General features: G+C 33.9%; 1 protein-coding gene across 1 annotated transcript in view; it reads right to left on the bottom strand.

The window, feature by feature from the left end:
- Nucleotides 1–2,506: 2,506 nt before the first annotated feature.
- LOC122516915 (inhibitory POU protein) overlaps nucleotides 2,507–27,770 on the bottom strand; it is a 37,450-nt gene continuing 12,186 nt past the window's right edge. Inside the window, 4 exon segments of the mRNA XM_043635141.1 lie at nucleotides 2,507–3,708; nucleotides 3,710–4,312; nucleotides 10,893–11,081; nucleotides 18,099–18,155. Of these exon segments, the coding sequence (XP_043491076.1) occupies nucleotides 3,547–3,708; nucleotides 3,710–4,312; nucleotides 10,893–11,081; nucleotides 18,099–18,155 (1,011 nt within the window). The 3' untranslated portion in view covers nucleotides 2,507–3,546.

The raw sequence follows: 27,770 nt of genomic DNA, 5'->3' as shown, positions 1-27,770 counted from the left end.
TGCGACCGAAAAAAAAAACCCATAAAAGTGGTAAGAAAGAAATGTCTCCGAATAGAGTGATTAAATAATAATAATAATTATAATTACAATAATAATTATCATTGGAGAAACATATTGCAATATATGACTTGATTACCCTGTTTTTATTATTTATAGAATTATTTCCTCAGTTTTTATAGAGCATCCCCTTCAAATCAAATGAGTATGTGAGAATGTACCGATTACTGCATAAGTTACCCTCTGTTATCCCATTACAACGAACAGATTGTTATTATACAATTTGTGACAGCTAAATCGGATTGTGTCGATCCGATTTGATATTATTATTATAATTGTTATTATTATTATCATCAAATTACAGTAAAGAAACGTGTCTTTTCTATCACTGTACGTAAAAGATCATTTATTTTTAGATCAAATGGAACGTGGACCATATTTTCGTACTTTCCGAATTTCTGCTGCAAGTGAAAAATTCGTCAAGGGTTAATAAAACAGTAATAAAAATAATAAAATATAATTTTATACTTAATATATATATATCAATGGTCGATAATATTTTTGTTCAATTATTAGAATGCCGTCTTTTCGAAATCGTTCGTCATGACAACAAGACGAGCTAACGATTTCGTGGTCCGGAATTGGTGAGAAAACGATCGCTCAATGCTCGAAATGGAAAGCAAATAAATTACCAAACTAGAATTCGGTCCATGCTGTCGAACAAATATCCGCGATATGAGTATAAAGGAAAAGTAGGTCGGACAAATTACGGAGTCCTTTAAGCGTGTATGCACGTTCATGAAAGGATTGGCTAACAAATAATCTCGATTTCGGTTCGGACTATCGATTTGTCATATCGTCGCGAACGAATGCATACGAAAATAACACGTTTAGTTGTAGAGAAGTAAATCAATATCTATATGATATCAATTAATTCGAATCGAAGTATCGTTCGTTAATAAACGAAAGAGAGAAAGACAAATAAAATAATAAGGGAAGGAAGGAAGATAAACAACAAATACAAAAAATAACTATAATCATAATGACGATGATGACGATCATAATAATAATAATAATAATAATAATAATAATAAAGAATCGCGACTAGTTACTATATTGCACTAAAGTTTTTTATCGATTATCTAATCGAAAGTTAATTGGACTATTATCCCTCTAGAAAATACTTATCCTTTTACTTATTTACACGTTTTTTTTAAAAATGATTACCACTTGTCATCCTTTTTTCTCTCTTCCTTTCTCTCTCTCTCTCTCTCTCTCTCTCTCTCTCTCTCACAATCTATCTCTCTTTTTCGTGCACCCTTTCTCTCTCATTCTCCCTCTCTCTTTTTCTATCTTGTGTCTTTGTTCAGCTATTACACAACGACTCGCGTATTAAGTTCTTAATATGATACTTTTTCTCGTGGTATTGCTCGATGCACGAGATAACTTTTAAGCAACAGTCGAGCTGTCCACTGATTGGTCTTATCGCTTGCAATCTTCTTTTCTCTTTTCAAAGTCGTTAGAATGGAGTGTCAACGAGTATCGATCGTTCGTATCGTTTAAAACGTGCCCTTATGCGCCGATTCCGTTGTCGATAGATAGGTGGACAGCGTAATTTACCGAGAAGAGAAAAAATATATATATATATACATATATATTTATTTATATATATATATATATATTTATATATGCATGTATGTATTTATGTATATATTCGTGTATACAGAAAATGGGATCATCTTTATGAAATTCGAATCGGCCGATTCCTCGATTTTCATTTCCTCTGCGATCGTCTGAGACGATTTCGAAAGATTTTCGACGAGACTCTTTTGATGAATTTTGTGTATGGCTACGTACAAATGTATATTCATGTATATGTGTATATGCGTGTAAGTATGTATATATGTAAATAGTATATATGCACATTCTTTTAGAGAATAGGAAGTAAATAGTAAAAAGAGAGAGAGACGATCGTTTTTCCGATGTAAATTATTTACGATTCCTGATTAGACGAAAGGGGGGAAATAATAGAAATCGATCGACTATAATCGATCGATTAGTACTCGTCGATTTTTCCTTCGATCGAACGTCCACGTACGATCGCGGAAAATACGAGGAACTGTTATATGCGTGGTCGCTCTTTCTTGTTATCTCTCATTCTCTTTTTTTTTTTTTTTCTTTTCATATAATTCGACGACTAATGCTACTGTGTATTGCTTTAATATGATATGATACAGTCTTTTCACTGATTGTCCAACATCACTACGTAAAACATATTCTCCTATTTTTGTTTTCTTCCTTTTTATCAATTTGTCTTTCAGACTCGCAGATTCTCTCCCAGTCATTTTTTCTTTCGCACACATTCATTTTCTCTCTCTCACTCTCGAGTACACACAACACACACACACACACACACGCTCTCCTTTTATTTTCTCTCTCTCTCTCTTTTTCTCCCTCTTTCTCTCTCTCTCTCTCTCTCTCTCTCTTACTCTCTTTCTTTCTAGCTTTCTTTCCGTTCACTTCTTTACAACACTTCACTGAGCGTCATTATAGGATTAATATCACTTTTTGTTTACTTCGCCGCTACGTTAACGCGCGACGATTTTATAACAATACATATGTACTTTATATTTTTTTTTTTTTTTATGTTTCGAATTGTACTTTCCGAGACGCGTTTTATTTCCGTTTCCGCTCTTTGTCTTTCTTGATTTTTCGCGATCGATCGATTGATTAATTAATTATTCAAGAGAGGATTCTCTCGCGTGTGTCTATGTTTTTATCGTAAAAAAAAAGAAAAAAAAAAGAAAAAAAAAAAAAAAAACTGAAGCAGTCAGTACGGAAAGATTCGATTCGTTGATGGGGCGACACATTTTGCTCGAGAGAGGAGGCGTATACGATGACGGCGAAAGGGGTAAAACGAGCTCGTAAAACGTTTTATCGTGGGATCGCTTCGTAAAATCGAAGTGTTCGCTGTTCCGGTTGTTATAGAGAACGGAGATTTTTTTTTTCAACAATTTTTATTTACTTTGCCGATTATGAAAGATAGGATGGTAATATCGAAGAAAGAAAATAGAAAAGAAAAATAAATATAAAATGTGAAGAGAGCGTAAAAAACGAAGACAAGAGAAAATCCTCCCTGCTGTTTAAACAAAGCCAAACAAGATCGTTCTTTAATCGACACACCGGAACACGGTTAGGTTCGTTCAATGTCACAACGCGTCGAGAGAGACCGTCTAATGCGGCTTTTCGTAGCCACTTTTCGATATCAGCCTGCGACAGTGTCACTGACGATAGCTGATCATTGTACCAGATGGCCACAGTATCAAGCCGTAAAAATCTCGGGCCGTTTTATCGAGACACATCGAAGAAAAAAGAAGAAGAATAAGAGGAGGAAGGAGGAGAAGGAGATCAGGATAAAGAAAATAGATGACGAAGGTATTTGTATCTGAATCTTCACGGCCAACCCTGAAATTCGGTCAGGGGTTCGGGTTTCGGCTCGAGACTGGGCAACTGGTAGGGTCAGTTCTGCTGTCACAAGCCACCCTCGGGTCAATGCTGAGCCGCAAACTTCATCCTCTTCTGTTTCTGCCGTTGATTACAAAACCAGACCCTGACGACGTTCTTCTTAAGATCGAGCTTCTCCGCGATCGCGGCGATTTTCTCACCGGATGGTCTAGGTTGTACCGCGAAGTATGCTTCTAATGAGCGTTTTTTCCGGCGCGGCAATGCTAGTCCTCTTTCGCTTTTTTTCACCGGCCGGTAAGACCGACGGTGCGTCTGGATCACGTCTTTTATTTTTTGCCTGTGCTTCGGCTTCTTCCAGCCAGGCTTGAAGTATCGGTTTAAGTGCTATCATGTTGTTATGAGAGAGTGTAAGTGACTCGAAGCGACATATCGTCGATTGGGATAGTGCACCCACACCTGGTAACTTCAAATTCGCTAAAGCCTTGCCTACGTCAGCTTGTGTTACGCCCAGTTTGATACGTCTCTGCTTGAAACGTTCCGCGAACGCCTCCAATTCTCGTGGATCCGTATCAGCGTCAGGATGAAGACCGGCTGCTGCTGCCGCCGCCGCTGCTGCTGCCATTGCTGGATGATGATGAGCTGGATGCGGTACGCTTCCACCTCCACCACCGAGGTTACCGTGATGATGGTGATGTCCCATCATCCCATTCATTCCACCGTATACCGAAGGTCCATGTATACCTGCATGATGACCTGGACCACCACCAGCTCCCTCGGACATTGGTGTCAACGTTGTCATCGAGTTTGCTGGGTCCAACATATCCAAGCTTTCCATTCCAGGGTGACTCATCTGCAACAGATAATTTACGTACTTTTAATTCGCGTTACTTCATACTCGATACTACCTAAATACGTTACGGCTCGCGTCGTTATTCTTAGCGGCCTTTCTCTTTTCTTTATTTTTCTATTTTTTCTTTTCTTTTGAGAAAGTTCACTAAGTTCTCCGACGGTTGCCGTTTTTATATAATTTTGTATAAGTTCTATAGGTTGATATAAAAAGGGCTGCTATTCATATTAATTCTAATGTTTTCTAATATATGCAATTAAAGTATATATATTTAATTAATACAATCGCAACACACACACACACACAATATAACTCGACTTTTACTTGTAGATTACCGTTACGCTATTTCTATCTTTTTTCACTCTCCCTCTCTCTCTCTCTCTCTCTCTGTCATCTACATATCTATCTCTCTAGTTATCTATATTATCTATATTTTTTATATTCTGACTCACATACTTCTACTCATTCTCAAACTCATTCTATCTACCGAATTTCTCATACATACAACTCGTTAGACACAAGACATTTATTTCTAACAATAAGATACGTTCGAATTTTCTTCTATTCCTTCAATGTTCTGAAAATAGATGTTCAAGAATGGAAAGTTCTAAAGGGGGCGATCGATTCAAGTACTATCCCAACTCGTTTTCATTTTGACCGTTTAATAAAATCAGTTGAATTAAAAAAGATTTGGCGGGAAATCGAAAGTAATATTAAACTTAATACGTTAAATTTGAGGGAATAATAAGTAGAAACAACGCTCTCTTCTCGATTTATGATTTTATTATTTTACATCCTGATCATTATTTGTTAATTAAAACTTCATGTGAAAAATAATATTAAATTCATTATTTTTAACCTAAAAATTCAAATTAAACCAAATCATTTTTAATACGAAATTAAAAATATATTCCTAAACGAAATAAAAATGATTACGTTGGGTGATACATCTAACATTTTAACTATGAATTTTTTCGAAAAAAATGATGGATATTTGATAGGATAAATAAGTTATGCATTACGATCGGATCTATTCATAGTATAAATGATTAATATTATCGGATTATTTAGACTATTTGCGACTATGTTCACGATTGCTTGTATCATATGGTTGTAGCTTTAAATTTTCAAACTATTAGTAAATAATTAAAGGACCGTGCTTTTGTATACATGTTCCGATTTCTGACGCGTCAAACGATCGTGAAAGTTGTTCCCGTTAGTATCTTAAACATTTTTGCGAGTCTTCGTCTTGAGAGTTATCATCGTTAACGAGATAAATAAATAAAACTCTGGCTAAAGAAAAATGACAGCGATAGTAAAAGGAAGGTCACAGTTAAAATTCGCGCAAACGAATTATCTCAATATCTCCTAATAAAGAAGAAATATCGATATCGTCTCCATATGAAACTTCTGTCAAAATTAACTATCGTCACTAGGAGGTCACGATACAGATGAAAAAAGAAAAAAAATCAGCGTAAAATGCCAAAATAACGTTGTCCAGAGACGACGGGCTTTCGAGGAATCGATTGTTACGAGTCTGCGCGTGTCGATTTACGAGCGTATTATTAGTTGAATGATATCAAAAGCATTTTCTCTTACTAACCGGCAAATTTTTATGTTGGATCATATAAACGATCTAATGTTATTTTTTTTTTTCAATACATGAGACAGAAAAATAGTGAGAAAGATAAATTGTTACGCAATTTTTACTTAAAAGTCATTTTAACAAATTTAACGTGGTGTATATATAGAAGCGTACCTTAAATTATTTACATTTTTATAACTGTATTCATGAAGAAAAACAAAAAAAAAAAGAAAGTAAAGAAAACAAATGCATTTATACGTTTATGTATATAAAAGAAATAAAGAGAGAAGGAGAGAAAAAGAGAGAAGGAGGAAGAAAGAAGAAAGAATAAACAGGTACATGAATAACGAGAGAATGAGAAAGAGTGGAAAGTGTCTTGGAGGGAGAAGAAGAGAAAATGTATACAAGGCAGCTCACACAATTATGCAGCACGTGCCACGAGCGACGTCACAGCGCAGCAAGCGCGACCCCTTACAAATTATTTATGAGCTCCCTTCATATTTTTCACCGCTCTGAGTGGCGCTACCCCCCTTGTGAGTAGCACCTCGCATAAGGCCTTCTTCCTCTTTCTCTTCCTCTTATTTTCCTTCTTCTTCTTCTTCTTCTTCTTAGTTCTGTATCGCTAAGCTTCTTTGCAATTTTGCGCCAATGATTTTTGTTTTTTTTTTCTTTTTTTACATACATTTCGCATAATCAAATGATCCTCGAACCGTATTTTTAACTTTTCCAAATATTTCTTATTCGGTTGTATTTTAAAAACAATACGTTTTTTTTTTTTTAGAATAAAATACTAATCTGTGCCTTTATTAAATTACCTGTTCATCTTTAAAGCTAATATAATTAAATACTATAGTGTAAATTTGATATTAATAATTTCCGGAGAGAATATTTAATAAGAAATTCGTTAATATTATTTAAATAAACCTTTTTTTTATAATTGTACTGGTAACATTTATCATTTAAAACATTGGTGTTTATCAAAACATATTTGATGAATTCCTTTTTTACACAAATTAGATGAAATCTTTTTTTCTTAACAGAGATTAAGAATAGCACTCTCGCGTCACTTGAATCTTTTCCCATCTCATTCAGAAAGCGCAATTACGCTTTTCGGCTTTCTTTGACCGAGTTTCTTTTTTAAATCTCTGATACTCAGAAGGTTAAAATCTGCGTTTTTTTTTTACAACAATGCTCATAGTGATGCGTTCTTATCTTTTTCTGTGTTTTGAAATTCAATGTTCTGTTAATCGCATTGTTCTATCGAATCGAATATCTACAGATCAAATTTCAATTTCATACCTTAACTACTCGACTCCCGTAAATTCTTATATTATCTAATTAAAGTATGTAATTCCGGCTTCTTTCATATTTAAACAGGTCAGTATAATTATTTCAGAGTTTAACCAGTCATTTCACAAATTAACGGATTTCACAAAGTAACGCCAAGATATATACATATCTATGTGAATCGAATCCAAAATGTTTTCAGTTGTTAAGTCGAGATAAATTGGGCAAGAATAAGGTCGGTTCGGTATCGTTGTGTAAACGGTAGCACTCTGCGGCCTACTTTTACCTTCCAGGGATACGAGCGAAGAATAGAAAATTCAAATATCCTGTTCAGATATGAAAAGGATAAAGTACTTTTAATGGATATTCTCGTCCGGTAAGATAAAACGATGAACACGAAATGGGGAGCGAGCGGGATAATTCTATAGCCGGCTTGCTCGTCATAAAAGTTAGCGCAAGTGTGGTGCACTCGCGCGAACACAAGCGAACGACCGAATCGGCTTTGCGAAAAGGTGAACGTGAGACCAGATATAACTCTGTCTTTCTTTCTCTCTCTCTCTCTCTCTCTCTCATTCCCTTTTGTATCTTTTTGCATGTACCAACGGAAAAATTACTTCCATTGAATAAATATTAACAAACACGCATTATTAGTATTAAAAAAAAATACTGTTATTATATTCTTTTTAATATTTTCATATTATTATTATTTCATTGAACGCTTAGTGGCTAATAACCATAATTTAATTAGCGAACGCACCTGCTTCATTCTACCCCTTTTTTTTTCGTCTAAGAAAGGACGAATAAACTTTGCGTGGGAGCTACAAAATTCCTTCTCGAGTTAGTCCTAAAATAAATGCTTTGTTTTTTTTTATATTTGTTGAAATTATTATAGAAAATAGAATTATATTAATTATAATTATAACCGCGCAAACGAAACAAAAATTGGTCAAATAATGTTGCCTAACTTTAAAACAATCCTGTAAATTCTTTGAAAAAATGGAAATATATCGTTTGTCATTAAAAATGAATCGTTTATTCTAGTGATCGTGTGCATCGAAAGATTAATTTATAATGCAGTGTTTATAATTTGTAATTACAGACATATATCTTTTCTCTCAAGGCTTTTCTTACTTTCACCCTCGAAACACTATGACGAGAAGTATCGTGATGAGTGCTCGTTCGCAAACGTCAACTCTCGCGAGAATAGGATGGTACGACAGTGTGCGAGCCGATAGTACTGGTACAGGACGAATTTTCGCAGGGTAGTTGTTAGCCAGGGTTGCGAGAAGTAGTACGATAGGGCCGCCAGAGAGAGTTTGACGGCAAATATAGAGTGGGTAAGGGACCAGGGAGCAACATAGTGAGCGTAGGGCCCTAGAGACTCGCTGCAATATTTCATCATTAGACTGACACGATGCTAGGGTTAGTCGTCTTTCTCTCTCTCTCTTTCTCTCTCTCTCTCTATCTATCTATCTTTTTCTCTTTCTCTTTCTTTTTTTCTCTTTTGGTCTAGGGTTATACGAAACTCGTTACATGCGTCCGTGAACGTAATACGTTGCCAGTTACACCACATTGCCACAGGGATAGCAAGAAGATCGTTGTTATTGAATTCGTCAGCGTCACAAATAAAAACAAAGTTTATGGGTGGCCTGGACCATCTGTAGTAACACAAGAAGGGTGAAAATGAGTAGAAGTCGAAAAACGGAACTACGCCTGGGTACTTAACGATCAACGAGCGTGCTTACAAATGAGGGAAGCGTTTTACTCATTAAATGAATAAAATTACAATTTTTCCATGCAATATCTATTCGCCTGGTTCGTGTGTAATATTATTTTATCAATTCATTTATTTTCTATTAATGATAATAAGATAATAATATTTCTCTTAACCAATGTTTGTTTTTTTATAAGCAATAAAGGAAGTTCTTGTTCAAAAAAAAAAAAAATATCTCTAATAATACGATTTAATAATTTCAAAGTTTAAAAAGAAATTAATGGACAATTGTGGAAGAAAATCAAATAAATATAGGAAAAGAAGCTATTGAAGTGATTCTATATTTTTTTTCTTTCTATCTAATTTGAACCAAGTCAACTTCACGAGTATGTTTTGCCGTAAATCCGTGAATCCGATATATCTAGAAGTTACATGAAATGTATTTTTAACCTTCGCCGTACGAATGCGATCCACGATCCCTAAAGTTTATTGTATCCCGCAGAGAGCATTACAGGTCGTCCCAGAGCCGGGATATTATACAAGGAACGCCCCTACGCGATCATTCCGGGTCGAAGCACATTGGTTAGGGCACCCTCTTACCATCCTATTCGTTTTCTCTCTCTCTCTCTCTCTCTCTCTCTCTCTCTCTCTTTCATACTCTCGTTGAGCCTCAGATTGCGCTTGAATTAGCATAAATACCGCGAAAGGAGCATTCGACAAATTGAAGACCAGAACCTGAATATTGGCGAAGCCACAAATCATACTCTCTCTCTCTCGTTCTCTCTCTCTCTCTCTGGTCTATATACGTACGAGTATTTTAACCAGTAAAATTGCTTCTGCATTACAAACGAAGTCGCTGAACGTGGCATTCATGGCAATAATTAAATCGGACGAAAATTAAAATTTTCACTCATTCGTCTGTCTATTATTTAAGCTCACCAATGAACATACTGCTTAAGTTACATTTTTCAACAGTGCCGATTAATTATAGACCACGATAAATGTCCGAGTCGATTAATTATTCTCCGCGATTTTAACTCACTGTCGGAACTCGTTTCATTTTATTGTTGCATATGCACGAGCATTGGGGACCATAGACGATTCGTTAGTATATATCTACGTGACTTTACTGTTCTCTACATTGCTGGAACCGAGTTTGTCATTAAAGCAATCGTTATATCGATGAATCAAACCAGTACAAACGTCGATGTTAATAAAGTAACGTCATGTTTGCGTTTCGTTTACGATACCCATCAGGTAAACTCAACAGAATTATACATTATGTCTTTTTCATGATACTATCTTCGAAATGATTTTCTATAGTTTCAATAAATCAAAATTGTTTATTGGCATCATCGATTTAAATAATTATAAAAATAAACAATACGAGATCATGTGTAAGGTAATAAACGAGTAATATAAAATAGTGTAAAAGAATGTTACACAATTTTCTTTTAGACACGAATAATACTTGAGTATTATTTTTAAAAATATTGTATAGAATTAGAGTGATAGAATGTGAAATGAAATTAATGAAAATTATTCGGAGATAAATTTTAAAATATTGTTGACCTGTAATTTTCTCTTACTTTTAATGTTTCTTATATTATTTCTATATAACTATGTATTTATATTAAATTATATATATAAATAACAAATTATATTCTAATAAATATATATTAATTTATTAAATTGAATATCAACAAACAAATTATATAAAGATGTATTTCTTTTTACTTGGAAAAAAAAACCAGAAATTATCAATATAAATCAAACATAATATTTTTAAATATATTATACTCTCTCTCGACTGCATTATCAAACAATCTCTCATCTTCAATAATTAATAACAATGAATCATGGAAAATAAATATATTTTAATAGAAAACACTAAATAGATTAATTTTGAATAACTTTCCAAAATGTTAAAGGGTCTTATCCGTAGGGACGAATGTAGTATAGCATAAATGCAAACTCACAAAGAGGTGTGATTGTACCTGATGATGTGGCCGGTTATTTGGATGGGGGGTTGGCATGTGAGCACCGTGATGGTAAACGGAAACCGGATCGTGTTTCAAAGGCATTGGAGTGCCAGCGTTGTGCTTTCCCAAATCCGCGGCTAAAGCCTCCGCCCTCGAAAGTAAGCCGTCTTGCAGACCGCTGTTCAAGCCCCCGAATAAGTCACCCTGAAACAGAAAGCGTGCCGTGCGTGACGGTAATTGAAGATGGGATTTCTTACATACTATCGATGGATAAAGACAAATACCTTTAACTAGATTCTTAAATTAGCCTTAGATATTTATAAATATAAAAAACGGCATGAGATAATTTTAACTTTTGATTTCTGAAAAAATATCAATCTTAAAAAGATTTAGATCTTCAGATTTTTCAAATAAAATTAACGCGAGTATAATATTTTGTATATATATAACCTTCGATTTTTTCAAGATAATAAAAATATATTATACATAATATAATAGAAAATTTTGCTACGTAAAATATTTTCAATGTTACTCGATCGATACATTGATCTTAAATTATTTTAAGTAATGGTATTTCCATGATCATGTCGTATAAATGATTGACGTACATAAATATCGGTACGTGTTACCTGTCAATTTAAGACACGTCATACGTATATACATACATAGCTTTTACCTACAAAATTTTGAATATTCGATCGAAGAAACATTTCTTTTATTTATCACTTGATTACGACGATCAGTTGGATCGATCTATTTCTTAAAATCAATCGTATTCTAAATAATATATTCAAATGTATAAACATTATAAATAAAACGTTAAACGCGATACGCAAATTTGAATAAATATTATCTGCATGTAATCCGTACATATCGTAGGATTTTTCATTCGCTTTTAAAACTATCCTATCGAACAGTATCCAGACAACAGACTGCTAGAGTATTCTGCAGCAGCATGGCCGTACACGATCGATATTCCGAAAATAGTTTCTTCTCCCGAGACTCAAAGTAGTCTACTACGAACTTCTTCAGACTTTCGATTTGGTATAAAATCGTTCCTTGGAATTTTAAAATAACGTCTTACTCTTCATTATCTTTAATTACATTCTAAATATTATCTAATAATATTAACTAAGATTTTGACTAACGAAAATGGAAATGATCGAAAGTCCGTATAAATAAAATAACGAAAATGATGCGCAATCAGTAAAATTATTGTGTACCATCTTGTTAGTTATATTATACATAACAATATTCCAAGACTTCAGTAATAACGCTGCGTGTTCTAATAAGATACGTAGGATTGTTGACACACTTTCGATGTCGTTAACACGTATCTACTAAACGGTAGATTTCTTATTCACTAAAGGAAACGTATTCTCTCTATTCGAAATACAAATTGTACAATATTATCATAACGTTAAAGTGTAACGATATCAATTTAGTAATCGCATTCGCGACAGCACCTACCCCAGAATATTCGCTAATCGAATTCATTCGTCACAAGTTAGCCAGGAGTTGATCTGAAAGATGGACACTTAACCAGACGACCCATGGGATAGTGGACGGGACAGTCAACGGTGTTAGTTATGAAACTGGACGATAGCAATAAGGGTTCCTAGTCCCTTCTATGTATTTCCAAGTAGGACGATTCTAACCCTCCCCAAAAGTCAATTTTCGATGCCAATGAAAATAGCATGAAACGGGAGGTGAGGAAGATTTTACATGTAAACACATTCGAATATATTTTCCTACATGGAAATAAGTATTAAAAGGTTATACGATATTATTATTTTTAGTTAATAATCTGGACGTTTGTTTTTAGTTGTTTTTTTTCTTTTTAATGGTTTAAAAAAAAATCGATGTTTATGATCTTTACCTTCCAAAAGTTATAGATTAAGTTATAGATTAAGCAGCCAGGATTACACGTGTTAACATAGTCGAATTGATTTTTGCAATAAAGTAGTTTTTAAAAATCGTTGAAAAATATTAACTTTAATGAACGTCTTTGAAGGAACAACATGTTGCTATTCATACCTAATACATAATGTCATCATGTTTATTGATTTATGTACTTGTTGCCTGAGATCATTAATTTTGATTGTTTCTTACGAAAGGATAAGACGTAAGAGGGATGCACAGAAGCAGTATCCGACGTGGTATGATGATATACGTTATTTTTCTTCTGAACGTGAAGGGTTTGTTTCACCCATTTCGATAGGGGTTCTCTTAATAACGGTTATAAGTTGGATTCATGGTCGCTTTTTACACAGATACGCTTCTATAACGTAGCAATCGATATTATATGGGACATTTCGCGTCAACTACATCTGTCACTCGTGCCCGCGGAACTCACAAGAATTGTACTTTGTTCGAAAAATATATGGCATTTTCTTTGACCAAGAATATATCAAATTCGAAAACGTTACCTACGTTTAATTATTATTTTTTGCTGTTCAATTAATCCCACGTAACACAAAATGTTTACATTATCAAAAATCAAATAATACAATGTGAAACTATCAAATATTTGCCAGACATTAACTAACCATTAATTTTAAGCGGTGAAATGAAATATAATTTAACAAATACAGATTTATGAATATATGATTACCATCTTACATTTATTCGCTTTTTTTATTTATCGACATAGAAAAACATTAATGACTTTTTTGGTGCAACGGTTCGATAACTCAACACTTCATTTTTAAGAAAAGTCGTATTGTTTTGAATAAAACGATTCATTTAAGTTTTCGAGCACAAAACAATTGTAGAAATTAATGCTTCTGCGAACGTGACTACTGAAATGTATATTATGCGAATCGTTCGTAAAATGGGAAAAATTCATCGATAAAATACCTACCCTGGACAAACAAAAGCGTTTCATTAATAAAAGAAAACTGTTAACGTGAATGTAGTCGGCCGCTCTTTTATCCAAAGAATTATGAAAAGTTTAACGCCATAAAGCGGTATTGCTGATTATTTTTGTATTTTATAACTGCATTGTTTCAAAACTCGTAGTCGCATTATTAAACTTAAATTAGGTACCAACTGACGTGCAGAAAATGAGTCTTCAATGTTAACCTCCCACTCTGTGGAATTTTTTAATAATTTAACACGTCGATGAGGTCAATTCCCATAACGTCGTTTCTATAGAGTTAATTGAAATTACCGATAGACAGAGATTATAATATTCTTGTTTTCCTTTTCCTCCCTCTCTCTCTCTCTCTCAGCCTTCTTTCCCATCCTCTTTTTTGAAAATAATAAAAAATTTAATTTGATAAATTTCTATAGAATATTCATTAGAAAGACAAATATTTCTTTTCTATCTGTAAAATAATATATTGTGTATTTAACAATATTAAAAATAATATAAAATAATATAAATAAAATAATAATAACTTCCCTATTCTCTTAATTAACGTGAAAAGTGAAAGAACACACGCAGGTTCGAAAATAACGAAACAAATCGTATTAAGAATATCTCAAATCGACCTTGAAAATTATTCAAGTAGAAAAGCAATCGTTTAACGATTCTCGAAGACCTCATCAAAGTACGAGTATCGGTAACGAGGTCGAACCACGAAAATTTATACGTGGGAGTTATCAAAATATCGTTAGCACGATATGCTCGGTCGGACGGGGCCAAAGGTGATTCACTGCTCCTATATTCATTACGAGCGGTAACGTCCGCATTGCTCGATCAATGTTTCATGTGAAAACCACCGTCGTACTCTGGCGCTTCGATTATTTATGAACTTCTCGTGTCTTCGTCGGGTACAAGCACCACTACTACCTATATGCCCTGTTCGCTATCTCTAGGTTGCTGAACCGCCACCACTTTTTCTAATCTCGTGACGGCAGCCCCTTTCGCCGTTTCTCTTCCTTTCTCTTTCGATCATCCCTAGATATACTTCGATTCCCTTGTGACACCAACTCCTACAAACGCGAAAAAATGCGATTATTTGAACGGCTCTTACGAATTCTAAGCTTTACACTTGAACGAATATATTTCCTAAACAAAATACAAATTAGTCTTGCATAAATATTATCATTGTTCAATTATATAATAATCATTTATTACTATACTTTATCAAAGATTATTAGAATAATCGTGAGATCAAATCAAAATTTCATTTACCGGAACAAATTGTAAAGATTGATAATCGATCGATGGGAACTTAAGTATAGCTATTTTTTTATGGAATTAGAAAAAGATCTAAGACTTCTCATTTGTTCGACAATCTATTTATCTAATCCGAATTGATATTACTCAGAAACTGACGATAAATGTTAGTCATTTGCGAGATAGACGTTGTGTTTGGAAGAAGAAAAAGTGTCTTTTTTTCGTGTAAAGTGTTAACAGGGCGATAAATCGCGTAGGAGCTTCTATTTCGTAAGTTTGTCTTCTTCTTCTTGTTCGAATGGAAGGAAGACTTGTTTAGGGTCGGCCAAAGCACCTGAGATGATCATACGTTCTCTCGAATTTCAGGAACGATCTTTCCTATCCAGTAAAATGCTATAATGTACAGAACGAGAACGATAGAGAGAGACAGATAAAGAGAAAAATAGAGAAAGAGGGTGAGATAGAGAAAAGGGGCAAAGATACAGATTGCTCTTGTTAAAGGACGTGGTTAACAGCTCGTAGAGTTGTTTAGCAAACTTTCTCTTCTTCCCTTATCGCGTTTCGCTTTTCCACGTCGCCGCGGTTAATAGAGTCATTTTTCTGAGCTGCCTTTACAGGCAGGACCCCAGGCAGCAACTAAATACGTCTTCTGAGTGGAGCCACCGTTAAGGATTAGCCAATTACAATTGAATTACCGCACCCTGTCGGAAGATGGAGCAGGAGTTAATTTATCGATGCCCCTTCTCGCTGATGTGCCCACAAAAGCAATTAAATCGACGATATATACAACTTATTAAATAAATATCGTATCGTAATTATTTTCATCAGTTTTTCCAATCAAAAATTTCAATATTTTATCTTATAAATATTTATAATCATCATTAGCGAATAAAAGCTAATTTGCTATATCATCAAATTATTTTTAATTCAAACTAAGAACAGTTAGGTTGCTATTTTAATTATGATTGATCCATCTCCTTGGAAAATTAATCGTATGTAATTCAAACGCATTTAATTGATGTTGGTTATTGAAATTTGTTTACGCCTACCGATTATCGTATCGTGGAATTATTCGTTTGCCGATCGAACGATCATCAAAGTTGCATTAGAAGCTTCCGCTACGTTGTTATGCGTGGAATGAAAAGAGAAAGAGAGAGAAAGAGAGAGAAAGGAAAAAAGAGAGGCAAAATAGAGAGAGATAGCTTCCATATTTATTTCCTATTTCTTTTATTTTATCCTTTTTCTTTTCCAAATAAGAGAAAAAGGTGACCATCTGCGAATATCATGTAACAGTTGAGTATTCAAGTATATTTACGTCATTAATTACCGATCGAATCGTGGTTACGCCGATCTGAATACGAAGTATACTCGGGACCGACGACTATCGGATATTGCAAATTGGGACGATTACGTTATTTCCGTCCGATAACCTACATCGCGGAGTAGTCTGAGCCATGAATAAATAAATTCTTCCAGAAAATCTGACGTCTGACACGAAAACAAGCAGACTGTTCAAATTATCACTTGCATGGCGGAGTACCTACTGTCTAGAAAGGAATATTATTCCACTCTTCGTTATAACGCGTTCAAAATTTGCTTAAGTTCCCCGTCTACCACCATCTCCGCCTCCGCATTCACCTCCAACTCCTTTTTATCCTCCTTCTCCTCTCTCTCTCTTTCTCTTCCTGAGTAAAAATCCAATTAATGAAAAATTTGGATTAACATCGAACTTGGTATCGAATAATAAAAGCTGTTCTCTGTCTGTCTGTCTGTCTGTCTATCTGTCTACCTATCTCTCTCTATCTCTTTTCGTTTCTCTTCAATCAATACCGTAGCAAAAAGAAATTATAATTTATTTATATCTTCGACGTTTTCTGAAAAAATTGAAAAAGGAAAGAAAAAAAATATAAGATTTTCGAGATGAATATCGAAAAATGACTTTTCCGATTAGACGTCGCAAATGTTATGACAATTAAAAACAAAACGTAATTCTTTAGTCGGAAAAAAGAATACAGCTTGTTAGGAATGCACAATTTTTTCTATGTGTTTTTAACGAAGAAAAAAAAAATAATTAAAAAAGTTAGTCAATGGAATAAATTACGTTCAGGTGCAGGTGTTTACTGTATCGATGGGAAGCATAAATAACACTTTGATATTTTTATGACACTGAAACTATCCTCGTACAACCTCATCGTTTGTCTGAATAATCAATTTTCGGCCATAATCGTAACCACGAGATAGTAAGTTTATGCGTACCTTGCTATCATAACTACTTACGTGGTTTTGTAAGACATAAATATCATTTTGGCATATTATACACGACGACAGAATTATCTGTCTTTCTATTATTTCTTTTGAAATTTCTATTTCTGATCTCAAGTTTCTTGACCAATAATAAATCAAGTATTTAAGAAATCAATCTCACAACTGCTTCTTTCGATTTATCTAAATTTTGTTGCTACTTTTATCACGATAGTTGATATCGTAATTATAATAACGCCAAGATGCTATTTAAAGAACGAATCTCTCACTCCAATCGAAGATTACATTTACAGTAAGTATACAAAATATGTTTATGTAGATCACAATTACCTATAAATGTGTGTATTGTGTTGATAATTTAAATTAATTATAAATTCTTTTTTAAATAACATCCCAAATATTGAGACCATCTAATTCCTTTGTATGATTTTTTGTTTAACTATTATTTATTTTAAACTTTTTGTTTTTATTATTATGAATATATTGAATGAGAGGGATAAACAAAAAATTTCTATAAAAAATATAAAATACAAAAATAATTATTTATTATTCGTTAACTGATATATATATATAATTTGATTTTCGTACAATGATCCTTATTTAATATAAATTAAACATATTGCAAAGTAATTCGCGACAATGTCGAGCCAGTCGTTGTCAGCAGACAACGAACTAATTTAATAAATGAATAAAATGAACTAAATAAAAGAAAAGGAGCAAGCTAAAATTTCGAATCATCTCTTTCCCCTACTTCTATTTATTTTCTCGCATATTCGCATTTCTTGTCTATATAGATATATATATTTCTTAACACAAATGATTAAAATACTCACATTATGCCTTGGTGACCAAGAATTGCACATTATGGATGCATCTTCCAATATACGACTCTGCAATATCAAAAATTTCATTTTTAGAGAAAGTGGCATGTAATATTGACAAGAATAATTGAGGATTGTCAAACATTATTCTTTCAAATAAAAAAAAAAATCAAGAAAACACGAATATAAAAAGAAACGTATTCTTTTAACGAAATTATTAGATACCTATACGTATGGTTAACAATAATTCCAACGAAAAATAGAATTTTACCGTTGCTTTCGTAGAATCTAGACACTGAAATTTGTTCAAAAAATACATCAGTCGAACGAATCTTTACAAGCCCATTACTAAATCTAAAACTTTTCCCGATGTTCACTCTTCTCGAATATAGATCGACGTAACTGATGAAAAAAAAAAGCATAGACAAAAGCTAAAAAAAGAAAAAAAGTAAAAGAAAATTCCTCTATTCCGATAAAAATTACGAGCATCAAGCCAATAACAAATCGATAAAAAAAAATATGGTTCGAGGTAAACATCTCCAGTAGTTATCTTGAAAATCACATCGAACGACACAATTGCATATCCATCCGATTCGATTTATCGAGTTTGACGAATGATAGGTAGCGATAAATGCGAAACTATGCGCTGTAAAAAGCGAAAGGGAGAGAGATAAAGAGAAAAAAATAAAAAATAAAAAGAGAGAGAGAGAGAAAACTTGCGTAGAACGATAGTCTCGGTGATTATTATCCTTAATGATGTTTAATATGAGTTTAATGACCGTTGCAGACGAAATATTTTCGATCGCAACGATTTTCGCAGAGGAGAACGCGAAGGATTTATCTGTCAACGAGACTTAATATTCATCCAATCTGCATATTTCATTTCCACCGATCGCATAATATGTATATTTAAAGCGAACAGTTAAGATTGACAGAATCGGGGCACACCGGCGTCGCGACGCCGTCGCAAATTAAATGAGTCATTTTTGGATACGCGCGCAGAACTAGGTAATTCAATATCGTCCTTATTAAAAAAGCGTCGGGTAATTCTCCATTCCCTGTCGTTCCCATCCCCCTTCCGCCACACTTCCATTCCTTTCTACTTTTTTCTTCCTGCTAGATCTCATTGCACTTGCTTGACTGATGACAATGATCGCGTTATTACAGTGAAACACATCACTTTACTGGATCAACGCAGCCAATCAACAGTGTCACGAACCTTCCAGACCATTATTTGGGATCATCGACTTTTAGGTATTGTGCTTTTTTTTTTTCTTTTTTATTCTTGTTTCATTTTTTTGATAAATTATAGTCTTTTTTTTATCATTAGCCAATTTATTCATTCTCTATGCAGGAAAATTATCGATACTCATTGTTGTTATTATAATTATTACTTATTTATATTTCCTCGGATACTTTAAAACTGGCTGATTAGACATTTGTACAGATTAATCCAACACTAATAAAGAGTGAACTATTTTATTTAAAGTGAAAATTAAATAAATGACTTTACTATTCTAGTGATTATTATTATTGTTATTATTATTGTCATCAAGAAAAAAAAATATAACTCAGTATGAAAAAAGTATGTAATGCACAATTTATTTACTTATCGTATTTCATTCTACCTACTTACGTTATAGTTTAAAGAAGTTGTTTATATCAACACCTCCATTCCTACTGAATTTTTAAATAAACTTCGTCATGATTAAAAGTGTGTCACGATTCAATCTTAAAATTTTTATCCTACAATGTTTTGTTAATTCTAAACCTTGTCGTTATTTAAAATTCGACAGCAGTAATCAAGGTCTTATTATAAAATTCCGGATATCGGATTCATCTTTCTATAATTTATAAACAGAACTCTATTTTAATTAGGTTATTCGAGTAGAGAATTTTTATATTCATTTAAATGGTATAAGTAATATCTCATAATAGAATAAGCGACTGTTTATTTTTCTGAATCTAATAAAAATAATAATAATAATAATATTTTAATATCGCACATCGCATAGACATTTGCATCGCACTGTCGATGATCCCTTAACATATCTCGGAATAATTTTCAATTTGAAATAGACCGACAGAATTGTCATATCGCGTGACGTTTCCGAGGATGTCCCTTGAAAGCAGGATAGAAACTGACAAGAGGAATAGGATAGGGTGATTGTCAGGGACGCGTCGTGTTCCAGGCTTTACGAATTTTCCATCTCATAGTGGTTTTACCCTTTATCTCTACCGATCTGATATAGGGTTCACTATGATCTTCTAAAAATATTTCTTTAAAAAAAACAAAAAACAGTACGTAGAAAATACGCAACCCTTTTCGTGTAATATTAATTTTCTTTTTCATTCGTAGAAAAGACAAATATTATATCCACTTATAAGTAATTATTAAGAATGAAAATATTATAATTATTACATAAATTCTAATAAAAAACTACATTAAACATCAATATGTTCTAATTCTACAAATACTTGTGTTTTCAGCTAATAACAAACAAAATCTCAAAAGGAAGAAAAATCAACTGATAAATCATCTTAATAGTATACATTGCAGGCTTTTTATGATCTAGTAGATAGAACTTGGCAACGGCCGTATCTAAAGTCACGATAATACTCTACAAATATTCAAAGAGATCGTATAAACGTGTTTCTCCATCTTCTACGAACTAACGAACGAAGCATACACACGAAAATGTATATACCTTAACCGAAGTATATTTATATACCTACACCTACACGTTTGCATATATGTATGGATAGATCATAGATCCCTCGTGGATGTTTATTTGTATGTGTATGTGTGTACGTATGTACTTTAGTACGCGTTGTACACATTGACGGTAAATACAAAGGTCTATCGAATCGTCAGTATGTGTATATCTATTCTTATACACAACGAATGTGTATATACATACATACATATATTGCTGTCTGTTAGTCATTACAAGTACATCTATTCGCTACATATACATACATACATACATACATACATACATACATACATACATACATACATACATACATACATACGAATGTACATGCATACGATAGAAAGCATAGGACAGAACACTCGCGAGCGAACAAACAGCCGCGACCGGATCAGTTAGCCCAGCTAATTGATTTTCCTTCGCTGTAGGAGTTGGTAGTAGTGGCACACAGTATTGCAACGCACGCTACAATATTGGGAGACGGTGCCGCGCACAACGGTCAAATCCAATCGGAAACTCCCGTTTGATTATCAGAGAACATGCATGGCCGATTGTAAATCAACCACAATCGTGTTTGGGAATGATTCCCGATCCTTTCCGAATACGACGAAATCCATTCTCTCTCTCTCTCTCTCTGTGTTTTCTTCTCTATCTTTATTTGATAAATGATTTGTTCTTTCTGATTTTAAGCCTATGACAACAATAGTTGATCAATATTCTGTCATAAGTTAGATAGTATTTATATAATTCATTATATTTTTTTTGATTACGTGCAAAGATTTATTGCAGATCGAAATCAAGGAAAAATTAAATAGAAATTGTTTTTCCGAAAATATTTATAACATAATATATTCGTATTGTACTATAGACACTTAAAATTTTCAGATGAATCATGGTATTTACAATGTAACCGGCACATCCGAAATTCGAAACGATCGTCGTGTATATTCCGGCTGTGAGAGACGAGATCAATCAGTAAATTCGGCCATTCCCTTGTTTAACCATGGTAGAATGGAGCGCTGGTGCAGCCGCAACAAAAGGTGCTTCTCGTCGATAAATCCAATCCGAAACTCACGATTGATTGCCAGGAAATACATCTATAGAGCTCCATATTATACGTTCTGTTACGAATACCAGTATACGTTTTCGAATTTCATCACTTTTATGTATTATATTTACATACGCTGCTATATATAACATGTATATATGTATATATATAATCGTCCAAATATATATGTATGTATACATTTATATATTTCGATGACTTATGTTAATATTAATATTTCACGGTTAACATTATTGCTAATAAAATGAAGCATAAAAATGACTATTTAAGTTAAAGCATTATATAAATCTATTTATTTAAATTATTCTAAATCTTGAATAAAATTTTTTGAAGACTAGACTATCGATTAATAAATAAATTTGGAAGTGATTTATTCGAAGTATGAATTACGAATACTACGTTTCAGATTCAATCAAGTTTAAAATGGAATAAAATAAAATATCGAAAAAAAAAGAAACACTCAAGAAACGAAGATCTTCGATCGGTCAGGGGTTCCTAAGAAAGTTCCCTTCGTTGGAACTTCAGCTGATAATTATCTAAATTTACCAGGGACCTGGAGTCAAAGTGTGAAGTCGTGTTCAAAATCTTTCTGCACTTTGGGGCTCTCATCCGCCGGTTAATAACAAATGAGCCGGGCTACGTCTCTCCTCACTTTTGTTATAATCGGACATACTTGCCCTCTCCCAGGTACTGTCAACCATTCTATATTATTCAACGTACTCATTTGAGCCATTCTAAACACCTTTCAAAGTTTACTTTCACTTTATCTTTCTAATCTATGTTTTCGTCGTTAACTTTTCTTTAGTCAATTATTGAAACGAACTTTTTTAAATATTCGTATATTTACTTAATAAGTATATTTACGTAGTGTATATAATATATAATAACTTTGCTTTTTACTTTTGTACGATATTATGAATCAAATATAGTTACGTGTATATATCGAGAAAGATCTGTCATCGTGATTTTTATAATAATACAAATTCACAAAAAAATACATCTTTTTTTTAATGCCAAGATCACTATTACGTTTTTAAATTGAACCATTGTGTGTTTTTCTTAATAATAATGTAGAGGACAGTAAAAAAAATTCAATGAATTCCAGCAATGTTATTCTAAATTAGATTAAAACTCAGAATAAGCCACTTTTAATTTGAAATAGATCACTTCGTCATCATTACTGGTGTCACTAACAATTTTCTTTTTTCATAATCTAACAGACATTACAAAGAATAATTAAAAATATATTTAAAAAAATTAGAAATTGATACACGCTTTGACTTTGCAATTGAAAGTAAAGTCGGAAAGATAAAAGAATATCATTCCAGACAATTTCTTATTTATCAGTGACATCATATCACAGCAATCGGATGAAATATCACAGTCGATTCGCAACGTAACACCGCTAATCCCAAAAAGACACCAATTGAAATTTCATTATCCGATTTTCTATTTCAAGGAAAAATAAAAATGTAACAAAATTTCATATGATAAAAAGAAACAGAAATTGTTTTTACAATAATTTCAATTATACTGGAAAAATAAACCAATCAAATTATGAGCACGATTTTTTTTAGTATGTAACACTGCAGCGAAGCGTAAATTTGAGATCCGTGATGGTCGTTCAACGTGAAATGTTAGGGTGTGTGATTTTGCTTTTTTTTCTTCTTAAAAAATAAAAGTGTCTGACTAATTTTTATTATTATTATATATTGCCGGTTGGAAAATATTTCACTTGTATGTGTGTAATAATATATTCTTATCATATTATCATAAATGTCTTAAAAATTATAGTGCTCGTTAGCTAGACCATGCTGCATATACCTCAGCAAACGATACGCCGAGAGATTTTCCCTTTTTATACCTGGAATAATGCAAAACACGAGTAGAAAGCCGTTACATGCTGTCACACTATTCGAGAGTTAATTCGAGTCTCAAAGAAGACGTTTTAACACGAGCGCTAGTAACTCGGGAGTAAATCTTTTCGATCGCGTTAGATGCAGCATCGGGGGGCAGGAGGGGGGTACAGTATAGTAAGATGAAGAGGAGGAAAAGGAGGGGGGGCTAAGGTAGGCAGCAGACAGGGGGATTTACGTTGACTCCATCTCATAATTATTTCAAGAGAAAAACGCAAGCCTCGGCGAAGCGCGAAGCGCCTAAGAGCTCTGTAAAGAGAATTTATGAAATTTTGTAATGTAATATTCTGATTCGTAGACGCCGTGGCCCGTACTCCTCGTTAACTCTTTCCCTGCTAACGATTTTTTTGCTTTTAATGTAGAGAACGCTATTATGTGATTCCAGGAAACGTCATTGCGCCGGTCGCGTTCAAAGGAGGAAATGAAGTGAACTAATGCAATCTTGAAAATTCAGAAAGCGACAGTAGCAGGTAATCAGACGTTGTAGATACAAGGCGAGAGCAGTTTATCAGCTTTCACAGTTGGAATTTTTAAATGTCGAGAGTTTCACAGGTGACCGTAGGTAAGGCAAACATTTTTCACAAGAAGGAAACCTCCTTTCCCATTTTCGATCTAAATCGAGAAATTAATAGTCACTTCTTCGTCGTTGATTATCAACGATTCAAAGGAGTGAGAACGATAGTCAGAAAGCAAAGTCAACTGCGAACGTTAACTCTGTCATAATTCATCGGTCTGTTTACTTTAACCCTCCGCCTTTCGACATTTGATAACGTAACGCTAATTCTATGATCAATAATGCATAAATCGTTGAAATTATCCCTTGAATCTGTACAACGATTGGACATTTAGTTTCTAAAAGTATCATTCCTGATTTATTCAGATTTTAAATTTACAGATATGGGGCATAGACAAAAAAAAACAAACATTCAAGATCTCAACATTGTCGATCTTTGATGTTTCATTCAAGTGGAAGAAAAATTTATATCGCGAAGGGCTCCATCTGATAGTATTTAAATAGAAGTCACCAAAAGCGTGGCCTCGGTTCGGACGAAAAATCAGTGATTTCGTAGGCATACTACCCACATATATCTCTGCTAGCCACGCTCATTGGCTACGTACCGTTCCGCCCCCGCAGCCCCGCCAATCAGACCGGCCGCTTTCTCTCATCGATCCACACCATCCACACTATACTCAGCCGCCATGCTCAACTTGCCTGTTCCGGCTATCCTTCTCCGACGATATACCTTCACCAACGTGGAATAGCGAACATAAGCGAAGCGAAGGGAAAACCTAAGGGCAACCAATCGAGAACGAAGAAAATATTTCCAAAAGAAAAAGCCTGACACGATTGCTTCGACGGATGTAGATATTTTTCCTTTCTCTCTCTTTGTTTTTTTTTTCTTTTCTTGCTCACAAACGTTTTTACATGTTATGTATGTATATTTATGTACATTTCTCATATATGCACAACGAAATGCACGATCAATGTTTAACTTTAGAATTTCTAACGTCATTCTTCTTTCTATTACGAAGTTAAAATCAAATTTTATTGTTAGAATTTTACCGATTATTACGACAGAGAACTAAGCTAGAAAAAAAACAAGACAGAAAAAAAATTTATATATTTTATAATTTATTTTATAATATTTAAATAATTTTAATATAAAATATATACATAAATTTTGTTAAGATTTTTTGACTTAGTTCGCTATCATTGCTACCGGCAAATATTTATTATGGTTGTGATGTTCGTAAATAATTGCAATACTTTATCGATTTATTTACTGTTTTTATCTTCTTCGAAAGAAACGATCAAACGAATTAATCGTCGTTAAGCACGTCGTTAAAATATTTTTAAAAATTAACAGTACTCAATAGATAACAGTACTCAAGAGAGGTACCGTTTAAACTCGTCCACTTTTCTTTTCCAAATTCAATCGTTTGTTGTTAAGTATGATAAAGCGATGTTCTTACACAATCATTTCCCATCCATCATATGTTGTTCTCCGTCAACAACGGGGTGTTCATTCCCAGACCGGAGTACCAAATTTTCTCCCGAACTTGGGAAACTCTAGCACAGCGACGACAATTAGGATAAAAATTGACAAACGAGAAAGACCGCAATGAACCGTTTATGATGGATAGATCGTGAACATGTTTCCCCATAAAAATGATTTTTCACGAGTTTCGCAAATGATTATATGATTATCTTTATACACACGACATACTTTATTTACAAAAATATTCATTCTTTTTAACAAAAGAATCACAATTAAAAAATATCGCAAAAAAAAAAAAACAGCTAGTCATCTAAAAATACATTAATATAAAAGAAATAATTCAATCGTTACAATATAACCTATAATACATCCTCAAAGTAATTATAAGAATCTAAAAAGCTAATAAACAAAAAAAGAAAACAACGAAATAATGATTAAACTAAAAATCACGTAATATCTTGCAAAAAAAAAATAGTATAAAAATAAAAATTCGAAAGGTATATTCGAGTGACCGATATCGAACCGAGAACCGAATGAAAAAAATACTTTCGACGCTATACAGACGCATCAATTTTCATTATCCCATTTAGCAAATAGGCCGACATTGTGGAAGAGGAGAAAGTGATTCGGGACTGTCAAAAATGGTCTCTGGCGCGGTCGAACTCCCGTCTGGTTAACAGGCAGTCTCGTCATTGCTACGGCCGCTATAACGGGCGTACACAGCTATAGCAAGAAACCTCCTCTAATGGAGGTTCGCTTCGACCGGGTCGACTCTCTCGCGCACAACTCCCTCCGAGCAACCTAGCTACGCCACCCTTTCGAATAAACTCGACTCACCCTCTCTTTCTCTCTTTATCTTCCTATCTCTTTCTACTACCATCGTTCTCCCTAAACCAGTCCTCCTCTCTTTCTATTCTTCACCCTATTTACTGTCTTCCTTCCTTTTTCTCCTCCTTTCCCTCTTCTCCTATCTCTCTCTCTCTCTCTCTTTCTCTCTCTCTCTCTCTTCTTTCTCTTTTCCTTCCTCTTTCTTATTCTCTCTTCACCTCAACCCCTCGAAGACAAGCATTCCCTTCATCGTTCTCCATTTTTTCGTCGTTCTCCGTTCTCCACTAGTGTATTTCATCATACTTTCTTACTGCTTTCTACCAGCAACTTCTCGTCAATGGTACAATTATCTCTTTTCACTTTTTCCCTTCGTTCTCTATCTTTCTCTTTCTTCCTATCTCTGTTCCCCTCGTTCAGGTTCTCTCGGATCTCTCGGATCATCTTTATAGCCGATCACATTAAAACGGTACGGCACGTGGAGTTTATAGGGCCATGCTCAAAACCACCTTAGTAGTTTTATATACATAGGTACATACATACTATTATATATATATATAATAAAAAAAAGAGAGAAAGAGAGGAAAAGATGGACGAGTTTTACGTCGACGATCTCGGACGTTTCATCCTTCGACGAGAGGCGATCGTTTCACGAAGCCGGCCATTCGTCCGTTTCTCGTGAAAAAATTCGGACTCTCCGTTCCGTAGTAGTCGTCGTCGTCGTCGTATTTTTTTTCGAAGAAGACAGACCATTGCATTATTAAAAAGACGTTAAACGAGTCGCGTGGAAAAGGTGAAACTATCGTCAAGGACGTCTCGGTTTTGTAGTTTTTATCGGCACACAAGTTCTCCTGGAGAACGCCCGTGTTCTGGCTTTATCGATCTTTGTTAACTCTTCGTCCTACAAAAAAATAATAGTCAACTTACCGAAAAAAATAATAAAAAAAATGATCGAGGTTTTTATTTTATTTTGTCTCCTCTTTCGTCATTTACCATTATATAAATCGCGTACGCGCTTCTCGACGATCATCGTTATTATTTATATCTCTATCAGCTACAAACACTTTCATCGAATTACAGACCTCCAATGGACGGACGATTCTTATCGGAGGAAAGAAAGGGAAAAACAAATTGACCAAGAGATAAGAGAACCGATCGACTAG

This window comes from Polistes fuscatus, unplaced genomic scaffold (assembly GCF_010416935.1).
Source record: "Polistes fuscatus isolate 324 unplaced genomic scaffold, CU_Pfus_HIC Scaffold1, whole genome shotgun sequence".
In the NCBI taxonomy this organism is placed as follows: Eukaryota; Metazoa; Arthropoda; class Insecta; order Hymenoptera; family Vespidae; genus Polistes; species Polistes fuscatus.
The sequence above is the reverse complement of the archived record's forward strand: the minus strand, read 5'-3'. Positions and strand labels throughout refer to the sequence as shown.